The sequence below is a fragment of the Urocampus carinirostris genome, chromosome 4 (assembly GCF_059441175.1).
Source record: "Urocampus carinirostris isolate Australia breed hairy pipefish chromosome 4, RoL_Ucar_1.0, whole genome shotgun sequence".
Taxonomy (NCBI): Eukaryota; Metazoa; Chordata; class Actinopteri; order Syngnathiformes; family Syngnathidae; genus Urocampus; species Urocampus carinirostris.
The window spans coordinates 36,606,897-36,629,417 of record NC_142352.1 but is presented as its reverse complement, the minus strand read 5'-3'; the positions used below and the strand labels follow the sequence as shown (position 1 = coordinate 36,629,417).

The 22,521-nt window shown below is 37.6% G+C and overlaps 2 protein-coding genes across 8 annotated transcripts in view; both read left to right on the top strand.

The window, feature by feature from the left end:
* The window catches only part of scube2 (signal peptide, CUB domain, EGF-like 2), a 79,736-nt gene extending 72,117 nt beyond the window's left edge, over positions 1–7,619 (top strand). For all 7 annotated transcript variants that reach the window (XM_088334412.1, XM_088334407.1, XM_088334410.1 and 4 more), the window contains 3 exons: positions 3,268–3,420; positions 3,552–3,631; positions 6,517–7,619. In XM_088334412.1, coding sequence (XP_088190538.1) covers positions 3,268–3,420; positions 3,552–3,631; positions 6,517–6,663 — 380 coding nt within the window. In that variant the 3' untranslated portion in view covers positions 6,664–7,619. The remainder of the gene's footprint in view (positions 1–3,267; positions 3,421–3,551; positions 3,632–6,516) is intronic.
* A 2,277-nt stretch (positions 7,620–9,896) lies between these two features.
* tmem9b (TMEM9 domain family, member B) lies at positions 9,897–21,921 on the top strand. Its single transcript, XM_088334404.1, has 5 exons — positions 9,897–10,122; positions 13,661–13,752; positions 13,821–13,929; positions 14,394–14,528; positions 20,996–21,921. Exons 1-5 carry the CDS (start codon positions 10,063–10,065, stop codon positions 21,149–21,151), a joined length of 552 nt encoding a protein of 183 aa, XP_088190530.1. The 5' UTR covers positions 9,897–10,062; the 3' UTR covers positions 21,152–21,921.
* Positions 21,922–22,521: the final 600 nt, after the last annotated feature.

Genomic DNA, 22,521 nt, shown 5'->3' with positions numbered 1-22,521 from the left:
CCCGGCAGTTGGTTACAAACGACTTCCAGCGTCGTGATATCAGGATGTGGTCCAATGCCTTCCTGGTTCTGCCATCTGGGCTGTACCACGTCCAGTGATGGATGCATTTCCGGGGAAACCAGGTGTCAGCAACACAAAGGTTGTTTTGGTGGCAGAGGAGGAGGAGGCGGTTGCCATTGTCGTTTGTTGTGCTGTCAACGAAGGTGGTGCCGACAGGTGAGCCGGGGGACCGATCATTGCTGGATAGAGTGGCGTTGGCATCAGTGAGGATGATGGTGACGTCGTGTGGTGGGGCTTGGTTGACAGCCTGGTGGAGTTGGTCAAAGAACGTGTCCTTCGCATCCTCATCAGCGACATCGGTGGGGGCGTAGGCGACGATCACTGTCATCTTGCCGTGATGGTGGAGGAATCGAGCAGACAGTAGTCTGTCGCTTATTGGTGTCCAGCTGATGAGGGACCTCCGGAGGGCTTTTGGAATGGCAAGAGCCACACCGTAAAGGCCGGTCCGACTCTCGGGGCCACTCCAGATGTAGCAATGGTTGCCAGCTGTTGTTTCACCATTGCCTTGCCATCGTACTTCACAGAGCCCTGCCATGGTGATGTTATAGCGACAGAGCTCTCGGGACAGCAGGGTGGCAGCTCCGGGGCGAAGGAGTGTCTGGACATTCCAGGTGGCGACACGGGTCTTATGACGAAGATCGATCCGTACTCGTTGGTCGGGGGCAGGCTGGGGTCCGTTACCGTGTTGGTCAGTCCGGCTTCTTTCTCTGGTCAGTTTCGTAACAAAGTGTGTTTCTCCTGGGTGAGTTGTTAGCCCTCCGCAGGATAGTCGGTTGGTGGGGCTGCCACCTCACAGCGTACCGACACGCTGGGGTCTTTGTTTGTCTGGAACCTACCCCGGAGACCGGCCCGCCATGGGTGACCCTACCAGGAGCAAGCTCCCGACGGTATCGCTCTCCAGGGTCACTGGAACACGCAAGCCCCCTCGCCGCATCAAGGCCAGACCCATCCGAGGGGGAAATGGAAACAGGAAAGGAAATTTTAAAGATTGAAGAAATAAGACGAAAAGCAAGAAAAAAAAACAAGAAAACGCAAAACAAGAAATAATAAAAAGGAAAAAGGAGAAAGAAACAAAAAACAAGAAAAATAAAAGTAGAAATCAAAAAAGACAAAGAGCAGATGTAAAGAAGAGAATGATAATAAGAAAAAGTAAGAATAAAATAAGGAAAGAAAGAAAGTAAGAATAAATACAAATGAAAAAGAAAGAAACAAATAAAGAAAATATGACAGAAATAGGGAAAAAGAATGATAACAATAATAGTAAAAAGGGAAAAGAGAAAGAAAGAAAAGCAAGAGTAAAGAAACAAAAAAGAAGAAAAAAATGAAGTAAACAATAAAAGAAGAAAAGATACTGATAAAATCAGAAAGATCAAGAACAAAGTCAAGTCAAATTTATTTGTATAGCCCTTAATCTCAAAGGGCTGCACAGAGAACAGATTATTGCAAACTACAGACTATTATGACACCATCCCCTCATATAAAACCTACATGAGGGCAAATAATACACACATTATCAACATAAAATATAGGTTATTCATATGCTATAGAGTAGAAGTGTGTTTTAAGCCTAGATTTAAACATTTCCACTGAGGTTGCAGAGCGAATCTCAGGGGGAAGCACTGGGGCCCAGATGGAGAACGCTCTCGAACCTGCGGATCTTTTCTTGGCTCTTGGGATCACAAAAGAAGAAAAACACAAGTTTGGGGTTTTTTAGTGGATGTCAGCTCGCTTTAGGTGAGCCTCATCATATGTCAGATGGATACACATTTCTGGACCTATTAGCTTTTAAAAATGCACGTTTATTATTATGGTTCATGTATTTTTACTTATTATTTATATCGTTATGGGTTTTTTGTAACAAATAAAGTTTTATTTTTTACCACTAGGAGGCGTTAAATACTACACACTGTCCATTTAAAGTACACTGTAGAAAATGAAGTCTTACCCCATTGGAGTATTTTGCATAGTTTAAGGTATTTTTTTGGATTTCAAGAAATTTTAGCTTCTTTTTCTTTTGACATATAACTATAACTAAAAAAAGTTAAATTGTCTGACCTATGAGATGGTAGGTCATGCTTATTTTAAGAATTTTCTCTTCCAATCTGAGTGTAAGATATTTTTTGGAATGAGCAAACTTAACTCCTGATGGACAAGATACATTAGCTATTTTAAGTATACAGTTTCTTTTTCTCTTTGGGAAAAGAGATCAAATAGCTTCCAAAACATTAAACCTAAAATGAGCAAAATCTTCTGCCAATATGATAAAAAAAAATCGCAGTGTAGTGTAATACATTTGTTGAGTACATTGCCATCAAAATTTCTCACCCACTCGGGAATTTTTTTTATTCTTTATTTATATTTTTTTTTCCAGTTTGAGGAGAGGATTTTTCTGGTAAAATGAAAAAAATGTATGGTCAAAATTTTAAAAGAATTATTATTGAGCAGATTTTGAACAAAATGCTAATTTTTTTGGCATACTATCTACCAACTGGGTTCATACGGGTGCTTGAAATCCTTGAATTTTAATGTTGTGCTTTCAATGATTAAAAAGTCCTTGGATTTTGAGTGAAGTGCTTGTAAATGCTTGAGATGGTTGCCCTCAACATGCTCTCTCAAATCTCTGCTTAAAAATGACGCCGACCTGCTATTTGGTGGCTCCGCTTTGCCGCTGCATTTCTTCTTCCCTCGTGATTAACAGCTTCTGGCATTAGTTTGCATTGTCCTAGGACGCATCATCGCCCCCTACAGTGCTCGCCCAAGTGAACAGGTGCATGCTACACCTAAACAGAACACTATAAAATGTGCACTCGTGAAAAGATTATTTATCAAATATTGACATTTGTTATGGGACATGCAAAAAAATGAAGGTAGCTTTCCCAGTGGTAAATTGTAATGGGAAGAACTTCACGCAACTGAAAACGTAATATTTACACAAATTTATTTGCTACTTACTCAAGATCCAAAAAAACGTATGTCTTAATAACTGAGCACGCAAGATTAATAATCACATATGTAAATCACAGATATATTCATGGCTCTGCTAATTAGCCACCATTTACACCAGATTTCTTCTTCTAATGGCACTAGAGGAATTGGAAAATGGGCTTTTAAAGTCCTTAAAAAGTTCTTGATTTTGTCCATGAAAAAAACATCTCAAGAAAATAAGGATGAATGAATAAATGTTGTCTGGCGTTTTAAAATCCGCAGCTCTGTTAAACTCGGTGACAACCTACGAAACGTGTCAGACCTACGAGCGCCCCATCGCCTTTACCTCTCGCTCCAAAAGGCTCTGGATTCAATTCCGATCCAACGAGGGGAACAGCGGGAAAGGCTTCCAGGTCCCGTATGTTACATATGATGGTGAGAGAACGAAAACATGTCAAGTCTCGCATGTCTCATTTGTGTGATGTTGCCAAATCTATACACACGCAAAATGTTCTTGTTACACCTTGTTAGACATTTATGGCTTACTTGATGGACTTCTTTTTTAGAGGACTACCAAGAATTGATAGAAGACATCGTGAGGGACGGGAGATTATACGCCTCGGAGAATCATCAGGAGATTCTAAAGGTACGCATGCCATTTTATATTTATTTTTTGACAGAAGCTGTATGGATAGATCCAAAACCAAATACATTTACTTTAGTCTTACATGTCGAATCTGTCCATAGAGCTCAAAATAAGTGAAACCAGTAGAACAGGGTTGCCAAACTCAGTTCGGTTCTGGGGCCAGATCCAGATTTTCTGTTCTCAGGCGGGCCGGATCAGTGCAAGACTGTCAACTTCAAATTTCTAGTTTTTTTGTTTTTTTTTAAATATTATGATTTATTTTTCAGCCTACATTGTTAGCCTACCCTACATATTATAATCAGGGATCTTTTATAAACACAACATATTTATTAACAGTGAAGAAAATGTTGTACTTGTTTATGTTTGGCATTAAATGTTTAACTGGATGGACAGCACGGCGGCACAGTGGTTAGCACGTGTGCGGCACAGTTCTGAGGTCATGAGATCAAACCTCTTCTGTGGAGTTTGCATGTTCTCCCCGTGATTGTGTGGGTTTCGTCCGGGCACTCTGGTTTCCTCCCACATTCCAAAAACATGCATGTCAGGTTAATTGGCCGGTTCAAATGGTCCCTAGGTGTGAATGAGCGAGTGTATCGTCTGTCTCTGTGTGCCCTGCGACTGGCTGGCAACCGGTTCACGATCTCCCCTGGCCCCTGCCCGAAGATAGCTGGGATGGGCTCCAGCACCCCTGCGACCCTACTGAGGATAAGCGGTGCAGATAATGAATGGATGGATGGATGTTTAACTGGTTTATTTTAAAAGTTGAGTGAATGCAATTTTACACCTGAACCAGCTCACCACGCTCTACAAACTCCCTTTAGAAGCCAGAACGAGTATTCGGTTTTAATGCTTCAAAGAAAATCATGAATTTTAATAGAAATGGCTTGGATACTTTTTGTTGTTGTTGACATACTCAGAAATTTATGGTGGTCTGGATGAAATCATCCAATGGGCTGGATCCTGCTCACAGGCCATATGTTTGACAGACATGCAATAAAAGTACCCCTAATTGTATTCCCATAGTCTTTGGATACTTTGAATACATGTTTTGTTGAAAGTATTTAATGTATTACACTATTACACAAATTGAAAACTTTTAATTCAATTGTTATTGTGCGAAAAGTACATGATTGCAGAAACAGTTACGCTATACTTAAGTTGTATTTAATTTTAAAAGCACGTCATTTCATTAGATCTTATTGTTTTTTTCCGTTTAATATTACTACAGTGTTTGAATTTATAGTTTGGGCAACTTTCATCATGAATGGATCAATCAGCACTATAGTAATTACATAGTCCGTAATTGATTTACTCACTTATTACTGTTAAAACATTGAATAGTGGTACATCGCTATTATACTTTTAAAAATGCATAATATATTTCAGAGTACTGCATCCACAGCCTTGAATGAGATAGTACTTTGTAGAAAGTTCGAGAAACGTGAAAAAACATTTTGCTACGTTTGTGTTGTTTTGTTTGCATAAGTAGGCACTGCCCCCTCTTGCAAATATACAGAATTACAAGCAGTGATCGTTCACGACAAGAGAAAACGAGTCCGAATTTAAAATTGCGATTGTGACGATTATAATATTAGGTTTCCGTGGGATTTCTGCAATTTGTGCATGCTTGTTCTCATTAAGAGGAAGACATTTATGCAAACCGTAGCCGCCATTACTGTACAAGCCACAAAAACAAATGTTGTTATGGTATGGAGCAGCACCGCACCAACAACTTCTCCAAAGGTCCACCAGAAATTCATGATCAAGTAGACTCCTGTTCTCCAGTGAAGATCAAATATTACAAGGAACACACAGGCCACAACGTATGAACGTTGAAGGGCTTCCAGCGCGAAATGCTTGCACAAAACATCACGTTGTGAGGTACTTATCAGAAGAGAATAATTTAAAGAGATAGTATATGTTTTTAGCGCATCCTGGTGATAAAAATTGTAATGTCTTAAAAAATGGACTTATATGATCAACACAAAAACGTGAGCTGTAATGTAAACATGCATTTTTTAAAGTACTCATAGGCAAAAAAGGATTTTACAAAACACGAGGGTCATCTAAAAGGAGCTGACATGAGTGTTGGCGTTCTTGATGATACAGAAAACCAAAAAATGGGGAAAATGAGAAGAAGAAAAAGAAGATAAAAGGAAAAAGGAAAGACGAGAAAATTGGGGGAATAAAAAGTAGAAGCAAAAGGAGGAAAACAAAAAAGGAAAGTAAGGAAAGGGAAAAAGAAAATCAAAAATAGTGAAACAAATGGTAACAAATGTGAAACATGAAAGTAATTGGGGGAGAAGAAAAATGGAAAAGAAAGAAGGGAAAAAGAAAAAATAAACGAAAGAAAACTGAAAAGAGGGAAAAAATGGCAAAAAGAGATAAGAAAAGCAGGCAGACAAAAAAAGGGAAAAGAAGAAAAGGGGCAAAAATAAAAAAGGAATAGAACATTAGAGAACAATAAAAAGAAAAAAGGGGGAAAGGCTGGACAAAAAATGAGAAGAAAATGGTGCTTTATGGGTCACTTTAAGTCTAATGCGTTGTATGTATTCTTCCTTATTTTCAGTTGCACAACACAATATAGTAACATCTAGTAGTCAAATAGTACACACTGTCTCTTTAACAACAGTGCAGGAATAATAAACTGTAGATTTCTGAGCCATTGAAAATTGTGAGTCAACACCTTTAGTTTCAAGAATGAGCCATTTGGAAAACATCAATATACAACTACAATTACAAATATTATCTAGCATACTGTATGTAACTGTTTATAAATTGAGTCATTCAATGATCCTTTTTAAGTCTGCCTCCTTGGGATTTTGGCATGGTCCCTATTAATCCTTTGCCTTTTTATTACACCTTTATTCTGTGATTGCACACAGGACAAGAAGCTCATGAAGGCCCTGTTCGACGTTCTGGCTCACCCACAAAACTTCTTTAACTACACAGCACAAGAATCCCGAGAAATGTTCCCAAAATCCTTCATCCGCTTTCTGCGTTCCAAAGTACTAAGATTCCTACGTCCGTAAGGAAGTGCCGAACGAAGCCCCCGAGAATTTCTCGGCTTTCAATGTTTTCTGTAGTTACGCGCTTAATAAAGAAGTGGATCATGTATCTCATGCAAGCAATCCTGAAGAGAAATGTAAGAAAAAAGAGCAGACTTTTCATCTGGACCTTGAAGCGTGGGGGCATTCAGTCCTTAATTGAGCGTCGGGATCACTTCAATGACCACTTTGTGTTGGTATTTAAACAGAGCAACTACAAAAACTGTATAACCTCTTTGTAGATGTTAACTTCTCATTATGATGTTGGATGAGCCCTCTGTATTTTCATTTGAACTGTAACCATCGGATTAAGTATTGCTGAATCTGTTCCTAACAATTCTCAGAGATATTTTGCTGATGCCAAGTGAGTAGCAAACATACTGAGACTCAAAGACATTGTATATAGAGTGTGTATGTAGTTTTAACATAGGCTACTTTTACAGGGGTACACAATCAGAACAACAACGATAGCAAAAAACCCGGTTCTTGGAAAGTCTAGCACTACGGAAAAAAAAGTATTGGAACCACAAGATGCAATTATCCCGATGAATGTTTTGTATATGATGTACAAAGTTTAAGCTTAAATGTATGGTAGCTATGACAGAATAGTACTGCAACTCCTATTTTTCAGGTTGCCATATTGTGGAAAAAACCCATCCCAAATTCCAAAAGGAGAGGTAGCGATTAATTGTGGGCAACTCAACCCTTTGTGAAATCTGTTTTTATTATCATTTTTATTTTGTGAACCGACAACCAAAGAAAGCTGCATTCTACAATTAAAAGCGTACTGTTTGTCTCTGAGTAAAAATGAAGTAAATCAATGAAAAGTCTTGTAAAATAGAAGTGAGCTACTCACCTGTCATATACAGTTTGTGTGCGTGTATATTTTCATGGTTTTGTACATCAACTATGCTGTAAATAAAGATAGGAACCTGACAAGATTTTCCGTCTATGTTGTTTTTGAATTGTACATCATTTTTATATTTTGGTGTAAAGCAGGGGTCTCCAAATTCTCACTGAAAGCCAAGGTAAATGTAAATGGTCTGCATTTATATAGTGCTTTTCAAGTCAATGAAGACCTCCCAAAGCACTTTACAATGTGCCTCACACGTTTCCCTTTTACACACTAACTAACCGATAGCAGTGTCAGCCATGCAAGGCAACTACCTGCTATAATAGGCATTAGGGATTCAGTCTTGCCCAAGGACACTTCGACATATAACACGGAGGAGCCGGAAATCGAACCCGTGACCGCTTGATCACCAGACGAGTACTGTACCTCCAGACATAATGCTACTGCTACCATCTTGTACAAAATGATTTTTTTACTGCAGTCAACATTACTGGCGGGCCACATAGCATTAATTTTATGACATAAGCCGTGGGCCGGTATAAATCAATGACACTAGAGAGATAGAGAGAGATGAAAAGAACTCCAAGGGTTTGTTGGAAGTTTAAAAGGGGAACACTGTCTTCAAAACAATATTCGGTTCTTCATGTGCTCATAATGTGAACTAAAACAGAGCATGTTTTGTCTGCCATGTAAAAGAGAAAGTTTTTTGTTTTGTTTTTTTGCTATACCTACGGCTCATCCACAAGTTTTGTAGGGGGACCACTTCCTATGGTGTGTCCTGGGCAAGTACAGCCTGGCGGCACCCATTTCCTTCCAGACCGATTTTTGGGGTAGGGGTGAAGTAGTTAAGGTTTTAGCACGTTTTTTGTTGGACTACAAGAAAATATCTGATCTTGGCTTCCTCCAATTTTTTTTTCCAGATTACATTGTTGTATTTTATTAGCATATTTGGTATTGGAGTTATCCAAAAGTAATTGGAAGTAGTGAAGTGGGATTACTGCAGGGGTCTCCAAACTTTTTCAAGATGAGAGCTACTTTTTCTTACTAATCAGCGCAAAGGGCACCCAGTTTGATACGCATTTATAAAATATCTACTCATGTTATTACTATGTTGTTTATTTAATATTACCAGGTTAACTATTAAAAGTAAGGGTAAATAGACTCAGTCAACCACAAAAAAAAAAATCATTGTAGTAGAAAACCACAATGACCCATCACTTGTGAGTTATTTTCGGAACAGGTTCGTGGGCACAGCAGATGGCCTTAGGCGCGCACACCTATGCCCGCGGGAACCACGTTGGAGACCCCTGCATTACTGCAATATTTTGTGTTGTATGTGTAACCGCGGTGTACTTGTCCCACCAAAGATCCACATTCACGCTGGACTGGATGATGAGGTTTTTATTACAGTTACTGCAAATGGATGAGTCACAACATTAGCTTTTCTGTTGGCTTTGATCTCTTTGATCTCATTGCAGTTCTCTCTGGTAAGACTGCCAACAAGCATATCAAAGAGCTTTCTTTTCACTTTACAGAAAATACATTTTAGAATATCACAAATCTTTACATTTTAACAAGATACTTTTGACAAGAGATCGTATAGTGGATTTTTAACGTTTACAATGGATTCAACATATTTTTCTTTCGTCTGAATTTTAACCAACATCATCCTTTTTTAACGTATATGAAAAAATGGAAATAAAAACAATAATGAGTATAAAAACGGGTACAAGTTACCTGCAAATGGATGAGTCACAACATTAGCTTTTCTGTTGGCTTTGATCTCTTTGATCTCTACAAGGGGAATTCATAATTTAGTAAAACAGAAACAAAACGAAAATAAACCTAAACGGCTTGACAATATCAATCACATTACTGTGCATGTTGAGAGATTCGTCAGCTGGGGTTATAATGTTTAAAATTAACTTATTTTGTGGAGCACCAAAAGATGTGTCTTACCATTGCAGTTCTCTCTGGTAAGACTGCCAACAAACCCGCCTCCCGGTCACATGTCAGAAGCCAAAACCAAACCCCACCCCATACCAGCAGATAGCAATGTTGGATTCATCATTGCAGGACATTTACCAAAAACTATACACATATTTCAGCAGGAATTTCAATAAAACAAAAGTTATTATTACACGTTACATATGCTACATTATGGTATTTGGACTGCGTTACTGATTACATTTTTAAACAGGTTTAAACCGTAATGGATTACATTATTACATTTTTAAATCTATATAACTATACATTATTCCATACAACGTTTTATTATACTTTAATGTGATTCTCTTTCAAAAATGCAGATTCTTTACTGCCCTTTCAAATGGTTCGTAAAGTCTTAACAGAGCAAGATTCGTGAGAACAGGTCGCCATATTCCGGAAGCCCCAAGTCAGCTGCCACTTGCCTGTTTATCTCCTGCTAGCACAATGGCTAATCTCGTCGTACGTTGAAGAATACCATTTTTCAGCTTGTTTTGTGGAAACCGCTTACCTTTTCTTTTCTGTGACCTCCACATGCTTTTAAAATGAAGGCAGTTTTTATTGCCCTCGTCTGTTATTTTTTCGTAAGTGGAGTGACAGCAAAGGTAAGGCTAACTTGGTTAGCTTGAATTGGGAGGTATGATGGTGATAAGGATAACGATTTATTTAATGCACCTCAACTTATTCATGCGATGTTTTAAAGAATACTATCCTGGGATATCTGATAGACCATTTAAAGTGCCTGCCATTTAGTCAAGTTCTGCTAATAATGCTCGTAAAGCTAAGCAGTCGTACTAGCAGCACCCAGTTGTCAACTAGTAAACCGTTTTCCTTCACCTGTAAGTCCGAAGCCACAATTAGGGCTGCAATTAACGACTATTTTAATAGCCGACTAGTCACCGACTATTGAAACAATAAATTGACTAATTGGATTAATTTCTCTTTTTTGATTTAGCATTAAGTTTTTTTTATTTGACAGATGATTATAAACACAATAATGGGTACTAAGAAAAATACATACTGCAGATTCTGTCCATTTTTTTTACAGACAAGGGAAATAATAATACATTTAAATCATGTAAACGCTGGTCAAGTAGTGATCCCAAGAGCCAAGGAGAGATCCGCAGGTTCGAGAGCGTTCTCCATTCGGGCCCTAGTCCTTGTGGAATGCTCTTCCCCTGGAGATTCGATCTGCAACCTCAATGGAACTGTTTAAATCTAGGCTTAAAACACACTTCTATTCTATAGCATATGAATAACCTATATTTTATGTTGACTATATCTGTGTATTATTTGTTATTGTAACATCCATTGCAGCCTGGTCATCCTGGAAGGGGGATTACCCTTCTCAAAGTTTCTTCATTTTCCTCATGTTGAGGTTTTTGAGTTTTTCCTTGCCCTCATGTAGATTTTAGATCAGGGGATGGTTTAACAATAGTCTGTGGATTGCAATAATCTGTGGTCTGAGCAGCCATTTGTGAGACTCTTTGTGATTAAGAGCTATACAAATAAACATGACTTGACTTAAACATTTTTATCTCTTTAAACCAAGAAGATTCACACTAGCAGCAATTGAACAGTAAATTCAACAAATATGATGTCCATTGAGTGGTAACTCTGGAATAAAAGTATTTAATGGTTCTCAACAGTTTAAAATCGAACACTTTTAACAGCTGATGTCTGTTCTTCGGACTGCATTTATTTAATTTCTTAAATGGTTGTCAGGCACAGTCTGGCATAACGCGCAAGCTCGCTTTTATAGCGAAACACACATATGAAATATACAATACATGTCATCAAAATCGTTTTGACCTGAACGCTAATTGAGTTTTATCAATCCGAGTCAGACTTTATTTTCTTCAACTGTTCAACATGCTTTTTAAATGTTCATACGTCACCGATCAACTGCCATCATATGCAAGGTCTGCTTTGAAAACTTTGCAAATATATTTTTTTTAATTTGCCAGGCTAAAATGCTCCAAAAGTTTCGTTACGCATAGTTGAGGTTGACGCCACCTTTTCTTCATGGTACCGCTTGAGCCAGAGATGCCATTGCGCAGCTCTCAGCAGAGATTATTTTCATGTAGAGATACCTCTCTATGTTGGAAAAACATGTCTATCGACAATTAAATTCACTGTCCACTATTTCTATTATTGATTTTTGTTGATGTCGACAAATCATTGAAGCCCTAGCAGTGTTCTCGTTTGCCCGCGTCCCTGCGTCCTAGACGCATCATTTTGGTGGGGACGCATAGTCTCAAATCAACGTGCGTCCCCGGGGCGCAACTTTTTTGACACAAAATTGTCATTATTACCCGATTACATTTTTTTTTTAAACAAAAATTTACCGCACTCCAAACTTTTCGTCAGGCAGATCCGGCAGATTTTATTTTGGTCTCGCGGTTCGAGTTTTCGTCTGCACACTGATCTCGTGTTGTCTGGTGAAAATTCCGTCTCTTTTTACAGAACCGGCTTTTTCAGCTCAACTCATTCAAGAGAGCCGGCTCTCAAACGGCTCACTTGCTTTGATGCATTATATTACGAATTATTATGTTGTATAAAGAAGTTAAGAAAAAAAGGAAGTATAAAAGGAGAAAATGAAAAAAAGACTGGTTTGTGGTTATCCCTTTAATCGGTATATTACCAACAATAATTTGATGCAGAAAATGAATTAACAATTTGATGATTAAAACTGAATGAATATATAGATTTTTATTTGTCACCGATTTACAATTTCAACCTCGATAACACTAAACTTTGGGGACCCATAGATCTCTGTTGGGACCCATAGATTTTTGAGCATGCGAGTCCCCGGGACTCATCACTTTTCAGAGGTAAAATGAACACTGCCCTAGCCACAATGATCTAATACTGTAATCCCAAGCCATTACAGCATTCATTATTGCTCCGAGTGCCTTTTATCCTCACCAGACCAACCATTAGGATGTGATGCTGTTAGGCTAAACTGCATAGGTTTACATTTGCATACCAGTACCATGTTAAATGTTTGTTCATTTGGGCAATGTTTTTCAACCATTGTGCTGGGCAAACTAGTGTGACGTGACATTTTGTCTAGTGTGCCGTAGGAGAAGTTCCAATTTCATCTTGGAAAAAAGCATGCTTGTTAAGTATCCTTGCTTTCTTCTAGGGAGCATTTGAGTAACTGTAACGTTCATCCATATCAAAAGGTGGTATCAGATTAAGTCAAGTTAAATTCCATTTATTTGTGTCACCTTTAATCCTCAAAAGTCACAAAACATCCCCTGATCTGAAGCCTTCATGAAGGCAATGACAAAAGAATACATTTTGAGAAGAAGTTACACATGAGGTAATTATATTTTTCTCATTTTATGTGCTAAACATTTTCTTGAAAGGTAGTAGAGGAAAATATATTTAATCATTTATTTTGTTTGATTGAGGTGTTACAGGTTGCACTTCAAAATAATTATTTAAAAAATCAAATTAAGTAAAAATCTTGCACATTATTTTTCTGATGTCAATTATTTTATTTTTTTATTTTATTTTTTTCTACTCGACAATGTCTGCTCATTTTATGTAGTATTTTTATCTCTTTCTAGAAACACTAGATAATATCGTATAACCTGGGAAAAAACAGGTTAACATATGGTCAAATCAATAATTAGAGCAAGATTAGAAACTGAAATCAATTGCATGTATTACTTCCTTAGCCTCGGTGACCACGAATGATAAGATAAACTAATCTGCGACATGATAGTTTAAGATCTTCCTAAAACATGAAACTAATTAAATTAATTTTTCGTTTCTGGCAATATTTGAATGAAACAAGTGTACCATGGTTGAAAAAGTAAAACACTGCACAAGGGGAGAGTCTTGCGTAATTGGGTGGTCGCCCTCATCGTGAGAACAAAGGGCCTGCTAGTACATGTAACATAAGAGTATTGAATTCTAAAACACACTTTAAACTCCTCTTATTTATCAATTGTGTTGACAAATGGCAATCTAGCCAAAGGACAATTTTTGAAATGGAAATAGTAATCCACGCAATGTCTTACATCTTAAGGTTCTCTTAAATTCAAAATGGCTCAGTTAAAACCGAAATGTTGAAGTAGCAAAGTGTAAAAAAAGTTAATATTTGAAATTGTATTACATAATCTCTTGCAGAATTCTGAAGACATCCGTTGCAAATGCATTTGTCCACCATACCGAGACATTGAGGGACAGATCTATAATCGGAACGTGTCTCTTAAAGACTGGTATGCTCCTCAATTTTTTTTCCCTCCCATTAGTGAGAATGTCTTAAAAAAATATCGCCCTTTTCCAGTAACTGTCTCCATGTCGTGGAACCAATGCCTGTGGATGGAAAAGACGTGGAAGCTTACTGTTTACGTTGTGAGTGTAAATATGAGGAGAGAAGTTCAGGCACTATTAGGGTAAGTTCTACACACTAAATGTTTGACAAATGATGCTTCTTTTTAACCTTATCATAAATACTTGCAGTGAAATGATTTTCTTTGACTCTTTAATAGATATAGTTTAGCTACCATGATATTAATATTTACTTTTTTTAAATTAATCTCTAAGGAGTAATGAAAACGAACTGGTGGCACCAATATGGAAACAAACACCATTTTAGAAGAGAGAGTAACAGGGACTCACATTTTCTTTTGATTTAAGCTTTTACTGAACCAGATGAATTAAGATTCAGCTGTCTATTACCATTCCCTGTTGCTATTACTCTAATATCTTGGTTTACCTTGTGCATTTACTTACATAAATCATCTAATATGATTAAGTCCTCTGTCTTTACAATTGTCCACCTTTTTATTGGATTTATTTTAGTCCTCATTTAATACTATTGGATTTATAGAAAATGTTCCATCTTTCTCTACTTAAGGTTACCATCATAATCTACTTGTCCATTTTGGGTCTGCTGCTACTCTACATGGTCTATCTGACGCTGCTTGAGCCTATTTTGAAACGACGACTGTTTGGTCACTCCCAGCTCATTCAAAGTGACGATGATGTCGGGGTATGTGATTATTACACCTCCTCAGAACTCCTTTTAAAGATGACGTTTGCCTTGTCATAACACACCTGTTTACGAGTAATATTAGATCGTTCTGTTATTTAACACTTCCTAAACAAGCATTTCACTGAGCTTGTGTGTACAAGTTAAAATATTTTAATTTAGTGTAAGGTGTGAATCAGGTTTTGCAAGGTCTGAAATATTGAAATACAGTATAGACTATAATGAAAGAAGGGTTTAGTTTTTAGGATGTGGAAAGAATTTTTGAGTGGGAATAATAGCTGTAGTAATTCTATCCAGCTGCATCAAACGTTGTGTGGGAGAGCTGACTGCAAAATGCATTTTAAATGGACGGCTGCCCAGTGCTTCAACCTTTTACTGCTAATCACTGTTAGGAATAACGCTGTTATAAATAATGCCGTTAGGTAATGGCGTTATGATTTCGGTAACGGAGTAATCTAACTTTTTTTTCTGGCGTTACTGTTATTGACGGTCAAAAGCGATGGTTAAAAAAGGTTATGTATTTTTTGGGCGTGAGGAGATTTATAAAGATTTTAGTTTTTATACCTTTATACCTCCTGTGTTTTTCAGTGTTAACATGTTTATAAAAATGTAAAGTTTATTCTTTTTTTTTTCTCTCCTTTTTCCCTTTGTTGTTTTTTATTTTATTTTTTTTACCTCATTTTTTTCTTTATTTTCTCCCCCCCTTCTTTTTTTTTTAAGTATTTCCGTGCATAACGTTACATAATAACTTGTAATGTAGGGCAAAAGCAACGAAAACAACCTGGCTCTTTTTAGTTAGTCAAGCTTGGAAAAAAACGGTTCTCTAAAAAAAGTCAGAATTCCCATCGCTTCAAGTAAACTCCAGTCAAAGACTTCACCGCGGTGTTTCGTGTTAGTTTAGAAAATTGCAAATTCTTCTGACACAGAATTTCTTTTTAAAGTAACGGAAATAGTTACTTTCTTTGGTAACTAGTTTATTTTACTATATGGTAACTAAGTTACCGTATTTTCCGCACTATAAGGCGCACCGTGTTATAAGGCGCACCTTCAATGAATGATATATTTTTAAACTTTTTCCATACATAAGGCGCACCCCATTATAAGGCGCTATAAGTGCATGCTGGTTTAAGATCAGGTAATTGTGCAATTTTGTAATTCTAATCCTGTGCAGTCCTTCGAGACATTTTTGTGATTAAGAGCGTCATAAATAAATGTGACTTAACTTGACTTGGCTACAGTAGAGGATGTAGTTACGTTATGCAACCATTAGATGGTGCCGCGCTAAAGGGAATGTCAACAAAACAGTCAGATAGGTCAGTCAAACTTTATTAATAGATAACAAACAAGCTTTCCACAACTCCATTCACTCCCAAAATGAATAAACAGCCGTTTTATTATTTTCCCTGAGGTAAAGCATTTTCGTGACACATCTTTAACATCTTTGAACAACAGCAAGGCATAACATTTTACTTTTCCTCCATTTAGTCAACACGCAAAAAAACGTCTGATACTGTTATGGTAAATTAAACGTTAGTGCAATCGCAATATAGTGACACTCGTAATGTGCAAAAACAATAACAAGTGCAAAACAATAACAATAAAGCAATAATATAATAACTGTAAAAGGTAAACAGCTCATCCTCATGCTTCTTCCACTTCCTCAACATTGATTCATTAATGTTTAAACTCTCTCGCTGCTGCTCTATTACCGTGTTCTACTGCGTGACTGATCGCCTTGAGTTTAATCTCTGCGTTGTAAGCGTGTCTCTTAATAGGAGCCATTTCAGGATCTTTATACAAACGCACAAATAAGAGAATCGTTGTTTAATATTTCCCAGTATGCACAGCGCACTTCTTCTACGCGAAAAATGGAGTCGGTGGCTGCTTACCGTAAAATGTGAGACCTTGTAATTCAATATTGATCCATATATAAGGCGCACCGCATTATAAGGCGCATAGTCAGTTTTTAAAAAAAACAGATTTTATGTGCGCCTTATAGTGGGGAAAGTACGGTAGTTTTTGGAAGGAATGGTGTGTAACTATGACTAATTACTTTTTTTAAGTAACATGCTATTGGGATTTTAGTAACATGGGATTTTCAGGGAAGCTGGTAAACGCATTGACATATACTGTATTTTCCGCACTATAAGGCGCACCGGGTTATAGGGCGCACCCCGAAAAAATAGTTTTTGGTCCTATTTTTGACATACATAAGACGCACCGGATTATAAGGCGCTACAATGGGAACGTGGACATAACAGATAGTTCAGTCCAACTTATTACCCCCTTAACATTCCGAAAGCTTGCAAAGACGCAAATACGTGTCGAGAACACGTGCGGATGCGGTGTCCGTAAGATGTCACTCAAATGCATCGTTCCATCATTCGGAAGGTTAAAGTCTTGGGATTCAAGAAATGATAACCATTCCTTAGTATCTATTTTCTTTTTTGCTCGCAACTTTACTGTGCATATGACAATAAACACTTGGAATTGAGTCTAATTTAAAAATAGACACTCCATTCCATCCATTATCTGCACCGCTTATCACAGACACATCGAGTTCAGTCTGAAACAAGATACAGGGACAATATAAAACCCGGAATAGCTCACCGAAGTCGTTGCGTTCATAATAATGTGCAGGCAATGTCCTCTTATATCCGTGAGGATAGTAAATCCAGGAGAATACAATATTTACAAATACAGAATAGAAAAAAATGCTTTCTCTATGCCGTCAGCCACATGCTATACGCATTCATCTTTTTCGGGCAATTGCAGGCTTTGTTTCGCCGTTTAAGCCAATGGCAGCCTGTAAATGATAAAAAGATCCGCCCCTTGACCTCCGAATAACTTTAGCCAATAGTGATCGATTCAACTGATGATTGACAAATCTTTTTCGGCCAATTGCAGGCTTTGTTTGCCGTTTAAGCCAATGGCAGCCTGTAAATGATAAAAAGGATCCGCCCCTTGACCTCCGAACAACTTTAGCCAATAGTGATCGATTCAAATGATGATTGACACATTGGTTAGCCAATGAAACGCCGGTAAATAAATCCCAGCATACACCGCGTACTACTTGGCGTTCGGGGGAAAATCTAGTCGGCGGCTGCAAGTTAGTTGGGAAACTTTGCAACTTTAAAATTGATCCATAAATGAGGCGCACTGTATTATAAGGCGCATGGTCAGCTTTTGAAAAAAATAAAGGCTTTTAGGTGCGCCTTATAGTGCGGAAAATACGTTACCTATGTACTAGCAAAGGAACCACAATGAGATAGATTGTGTCCTTCCAAAGATAATGATGCCAAGTCAGGTGTGTAAGCAGTTGCAGTAGGATTTTGAGAATTTGTTGCAATCATAAGCATTTGTTTCAATATCAAATGTATTCATTTTCTCGGAATTGAACAATAGTAGTTTTAATTTAGTGGCTTGATTGAAAAGATAAAAGACATTATTACTTGCATTTATTTTTGAGACACATAAATAAACCATCTTGCATCAGGAGGTCAAGTTATCGCCTATGCAAGCCTTTCAGCAAGAAACATCGCTGCTGTGAAAAAAAAATCCTAGGCCTTGTCTGTAGCAGTGTTGTCTTGCTTTGTTTGGCAAATGTCAGTCAAAGAAAACAAAAAATAATTGGATTACAATAACATTGATGATCAGATTACTGTTTAAATCTTGTGGGTGACAATTTTGGGGAAATAATGGAACTTGTATTGAATGCCAAAGAGAGCATTAACATGATCGTATTTGAAACCAGCTCATGTTTGTGTCGACAGGATTCATCACCCGGCATTGCTCAAGTTTATTGTTACCTCAATTATTTGCATATTACAGTTGTGTAATTTTTGTAGTTTCCTAGTATTCAATTCTTAGTGGGTTCAAGTACTAGGAAAACACTCAAACCTTTCCCACACAGCGACTTGTCAAAAATAAAATGTTAAAAGATTTTCTACATCATGTATTTGCAGTGGTCGCCAAACCTTTCTGTACAAGTGACCGGTTCAATGTCATTCTCATGGCCTGGCACACCAATAACATTTGTAGTGATAACAATAATGATCAGGATCATAGTCGTAATAAGCCTACAACAACTGTTATTACTAGATCACCAGGGGTCTAAATTCCTTGGCAAAAGGCAGTAGATCTGATGTCCACATCATTCTATTTTTACAAAGGTACCACATTGTCTCACTTTTTATAGATAGATAGATAGATAGATAGATAGATAGATAGATAGATACTTTGTTCATCCCCGAAGGGAAATTCACATTTCCAGCAGCATCCCTGAGCTGAGAACAATTGAGAACAATCGAAAATAACACGGGAGCTGCTGGAGTGGCTGCCATTCGTGACGGCGCCGGAAGAAAAGATTCAATTTGAATCATGTACAAACAAACAAACAATTGAATCATGTACAAACAAACAAACTATCAAATATCTACAAGACGCACGTTATTGGTTATAAAGCCCAAATCACAGCAACTAGAGCGCCATTGGTGACGGGGGGGGAAGGCATTATATTATTTCTCATCATCATATTATTTTTACTCACAGTACCACATTGTCTCACTTTTTCTTTTTTAATCTTGATTGGTCAATCTTTTACATAAGCTGTTTTGGCTGAACTTGTTCCATAATGCTCCATTCCGGTGGCACATTGTCGAACGTTGTAAAAATAAAGATGAGACAACTTGATACTGTTACTACTACTTGATAAATAGTGTGATAATGAGATAAAATATAATCCCTTTTAATATGTCATTATCGTTTCTCTCATTGCTGTGATCCGGGCTTGGATACCATTATATCCAAATTTGAGCATAAGAGATTGACTACCTGTGTGGGTTGATTAACCATTTCCCAAATACTATTATTTACCACCACAAAACCTCACAAAAAAGGATATTGGGTGTGTACACATATAAAAATGATAATAGCAAGGTCAAGTAAAGACATTTTTATTTGTATAGCCCTTAATCACAAAGAGTTTCAAAGGGCTGCACAGGTTATTGCACAGAGTATTATTTCAGACTATTATTACACCCTGATCTGGTCGACTTTTGTTCTTTTTTTTTTTTTTTTTTAATGCAACTTTTGCCCCACAGCCCGGTACCAGTCTGCGGGCTGGTGGTTGCGGACCATTGGCCTAGATGGGTATTATGAGCAAGATTGAAAATAATAATAAAAGACAGCTTAAATGTGACTTCTCCCTCCTCACCTTCACGGATAAACTTGACACAAAAGTGGCTGTACGTTCCCCTTAAGGAGAACGATGCCAGCCACAAGTCCAAAATTGACAATTTCTGCAACCCACCCTTTTGAATTGGAGTTGGCACACCCTACACCAGCGATGTAAATCAGATGGAAGGGCCTCTTGACAAAATAAGCTTCAAGCCAAAGGCCAGACTGATGAAATTTTGACATACAGAGACTTCTTGCTTCTTCGAACTTCGGTTATCACTCATTCACTCCTTAGCGGGAAATTAAAATTTCCTAAAAATTAAAAAAAATACACGTTTTCCGCACAAACGAGTAAGGTTTTAGGCAGCCAAGATTCAAGTAGATTGGCATGTCTATTAAAAAAAAGGAAATAAAAAAAAAAAATAACAACAAAGGCTTCCTGCAACACAGAGGAATATTTCAGACAGCCAAAATTCACATCACCCTTTGACTTGAGATCTCCGATGCTGATTGATCAATTTCATATCATAGTGTCGCTCGTATACTGTACTGTGAACGGACCTTTGCTCTACATCTTCTGCATCTCACTGAGAAAAGTTTGTTTCCCGGTCCTTTTATCATGCCGCCTAAACGATGCATCTCAGTCTCTCCCTCCCCCTTGCTCGCTCTCGGTCGGAAAGACTTTTAATCAAGGTGCACCCAAAAAAAACATCAACTCATTGAAAGTACGTGCTGGGTTTCAATTTGTTATCTTTCACTCTCTCAATAAATCGGCATCTTTGTTGCGGGTGGTTCTGGTCCCTATTAATTGAGATCTCTGTATTTTAAAATGACACTTGTAGTCTAGTGAACCTAATACAATATCAGAGATGTAGATATATGTGACCCACAAAGGTTGAGTTGGAGCTACTTTTTTTGTTACAAAATTGTTCCAAATTTGTTGTTAAGACAATGACACTATTGCGCCCACCAATTCGCTACTGTTCTCTTTTATTCTTTTTATTCAAATTACAACAATGTTTTTTTTTTTTTTCTAAACACCTTGACAATTGCAAATTTAATGGGGTTAACCATTTGGTATGGTTGATTAAGCCAATTGAGAAATTTAAAAAAGCAATAACACTACAATTGCCAACAAGTAGGCTGACAAAACACACATTTCTGGTTTATTGAGTTGGTTATAATTGAACAGAAGCGGTAGTAAGATCGGAAATTGGATAATTAGTTGAATGCCATAATTGCTGTCCGTAAGCAGCATTTCAAATGTTCCTCTCCGTGTGTGTTTTTAGGACCAGCAGCCGTTTGCCAACGCTCACAATGTTCTCTCTCGCTCCCACTCGCGACCCAACATGTTGAACAAAGTGGAGCATGCGCAGCAGCGCTGGAGGAGGCAGGTCCAGGAACAAAGAAAGTCTGTTTTCGACCGCCATGTCGTCCTTAGTTAAAGGTGGAGAGGACCAAAAAGATCAACACACTGTGACACCGTTTATTTTAAGTCTCGTCCCTTTCTTCATTCTTTGATTTTTATCTCCATAAACGTTGAGTTGAAGTGCAAAGTAGAAGAAAAGTGACTACAAGAGATCATTCATCGTACAACAATGAATTCATGCACATATGTGATCAGTTTCCATGGAATAAATCAAAATGTGACTAATAATTGCCAGGTAAAAAAAAACCTTACAAGTCTATGACTCACTGCATTTACTGGACCAGATTGGATGAAAGCTTGCCCGCCCTCAAATGTTTTATTCTACAAACTGGCAGATAATTACAGTATGCACAAGCGAAAAGTTTTTTGAAGGTGTTTCTTTGTGATGGCTAATACTGTAATCTAGTATTTAGTCATTATAATAGACTTGACAATTTCACTGATCTTAGTTACTGTCATAAGTGATGTGCTATATTTCTGTAAATCTGTGTGTGTGTGTGTGTGTTTTTTTTTAATTATTGTGTGCCTGACTTCAACAGGATGGATTCCTCGTTCGGATACGAAGTTACTCTTTGACATTAAATGCTAACATGATGATGAAGAAAGAATTGAGCTGTATAACTTTTGAATCCCATCGACCCAACACTAAACAAGTATAGATGGACACACTGGGGTTTGATGCAAAGACTGCTTTTGGAAGGTGTCCGAAAGTGTTCTGAACCTTTGTACACGTGTGCTATCTTTTAAATAAATGGATGTGAATATTTGTGATCCTTACAACTCAAACGTCTAATTTTGTGAGTCGTGCCACAAACGCCGAGACGTTTAAAGAGACACTGGGTATTATTTGAACACTAGATAGTGTAGCGCATTCAAAAGTGACAACTGCACCATTGTTATCATTTTTTTTGCCTGGCCCCTCTCAGTTTTGGTTAACCCTAGCAGCAAGATGGTAGACGATTAAAGGCTCAGAGACTGCTTATTTTCAAGTGCTATCGCTACCCGAAACAAACGCACAAAACTAGAAAACTTATTTCGACCTTTTTTTTTTTTCATTTTCTGCTGCTAAAGTAATTGAAAGAAACATAAAATGGATATCTTGCGACTTATTTTGGCGATTTTTGTTGATGCTAAATGTTATTTGTCCTTGGGTAAGAAATTGAACCCTTAATACCCCCAATAAGCAGGTTAGCGTTTTACATGGCTGCAATACAAGGCCGCTATTGGGAAATCTGGAGCACATTGTAAAGCGCTTTGGGAAGTCATTGACTTGAAAAGCGCAATATAAATGCAGATCATTTCATTTATTTGTTTTTCATTGCACTACATTAGATTTTATCTCATCATGACACTATTTTTACTCATGCATAACTTAGGCCACTCTCC

What these genes read in the sequence shown, in the direction of transcription:
- tmem9b (XM_088334404.1), top strand. Translation starts at nt 10,063, where the DNA reads ATGAAGGCAGTTTTTATTGCCCTCGTCTGTTATTTTTTCGTAAGTGGA. An exon ending in GAAGTTCAGGCACTATTAGG is followed by an intron (nt 13,930 to 14,393) that starts GTAAGTTCTACA and finishes TCTCTACTTAAG; the next exon opens with GTTACCATCATAATCTACTT. An exon ending in AAAGTGACGATGATGTCGGG is followed by an intron (nt 14,529 to 20,995) that starts GTATGTGATTAT and finishes GTGTGTTTTTAG; the next exon opens with GACCAGCAGCCGTTTGCCAA.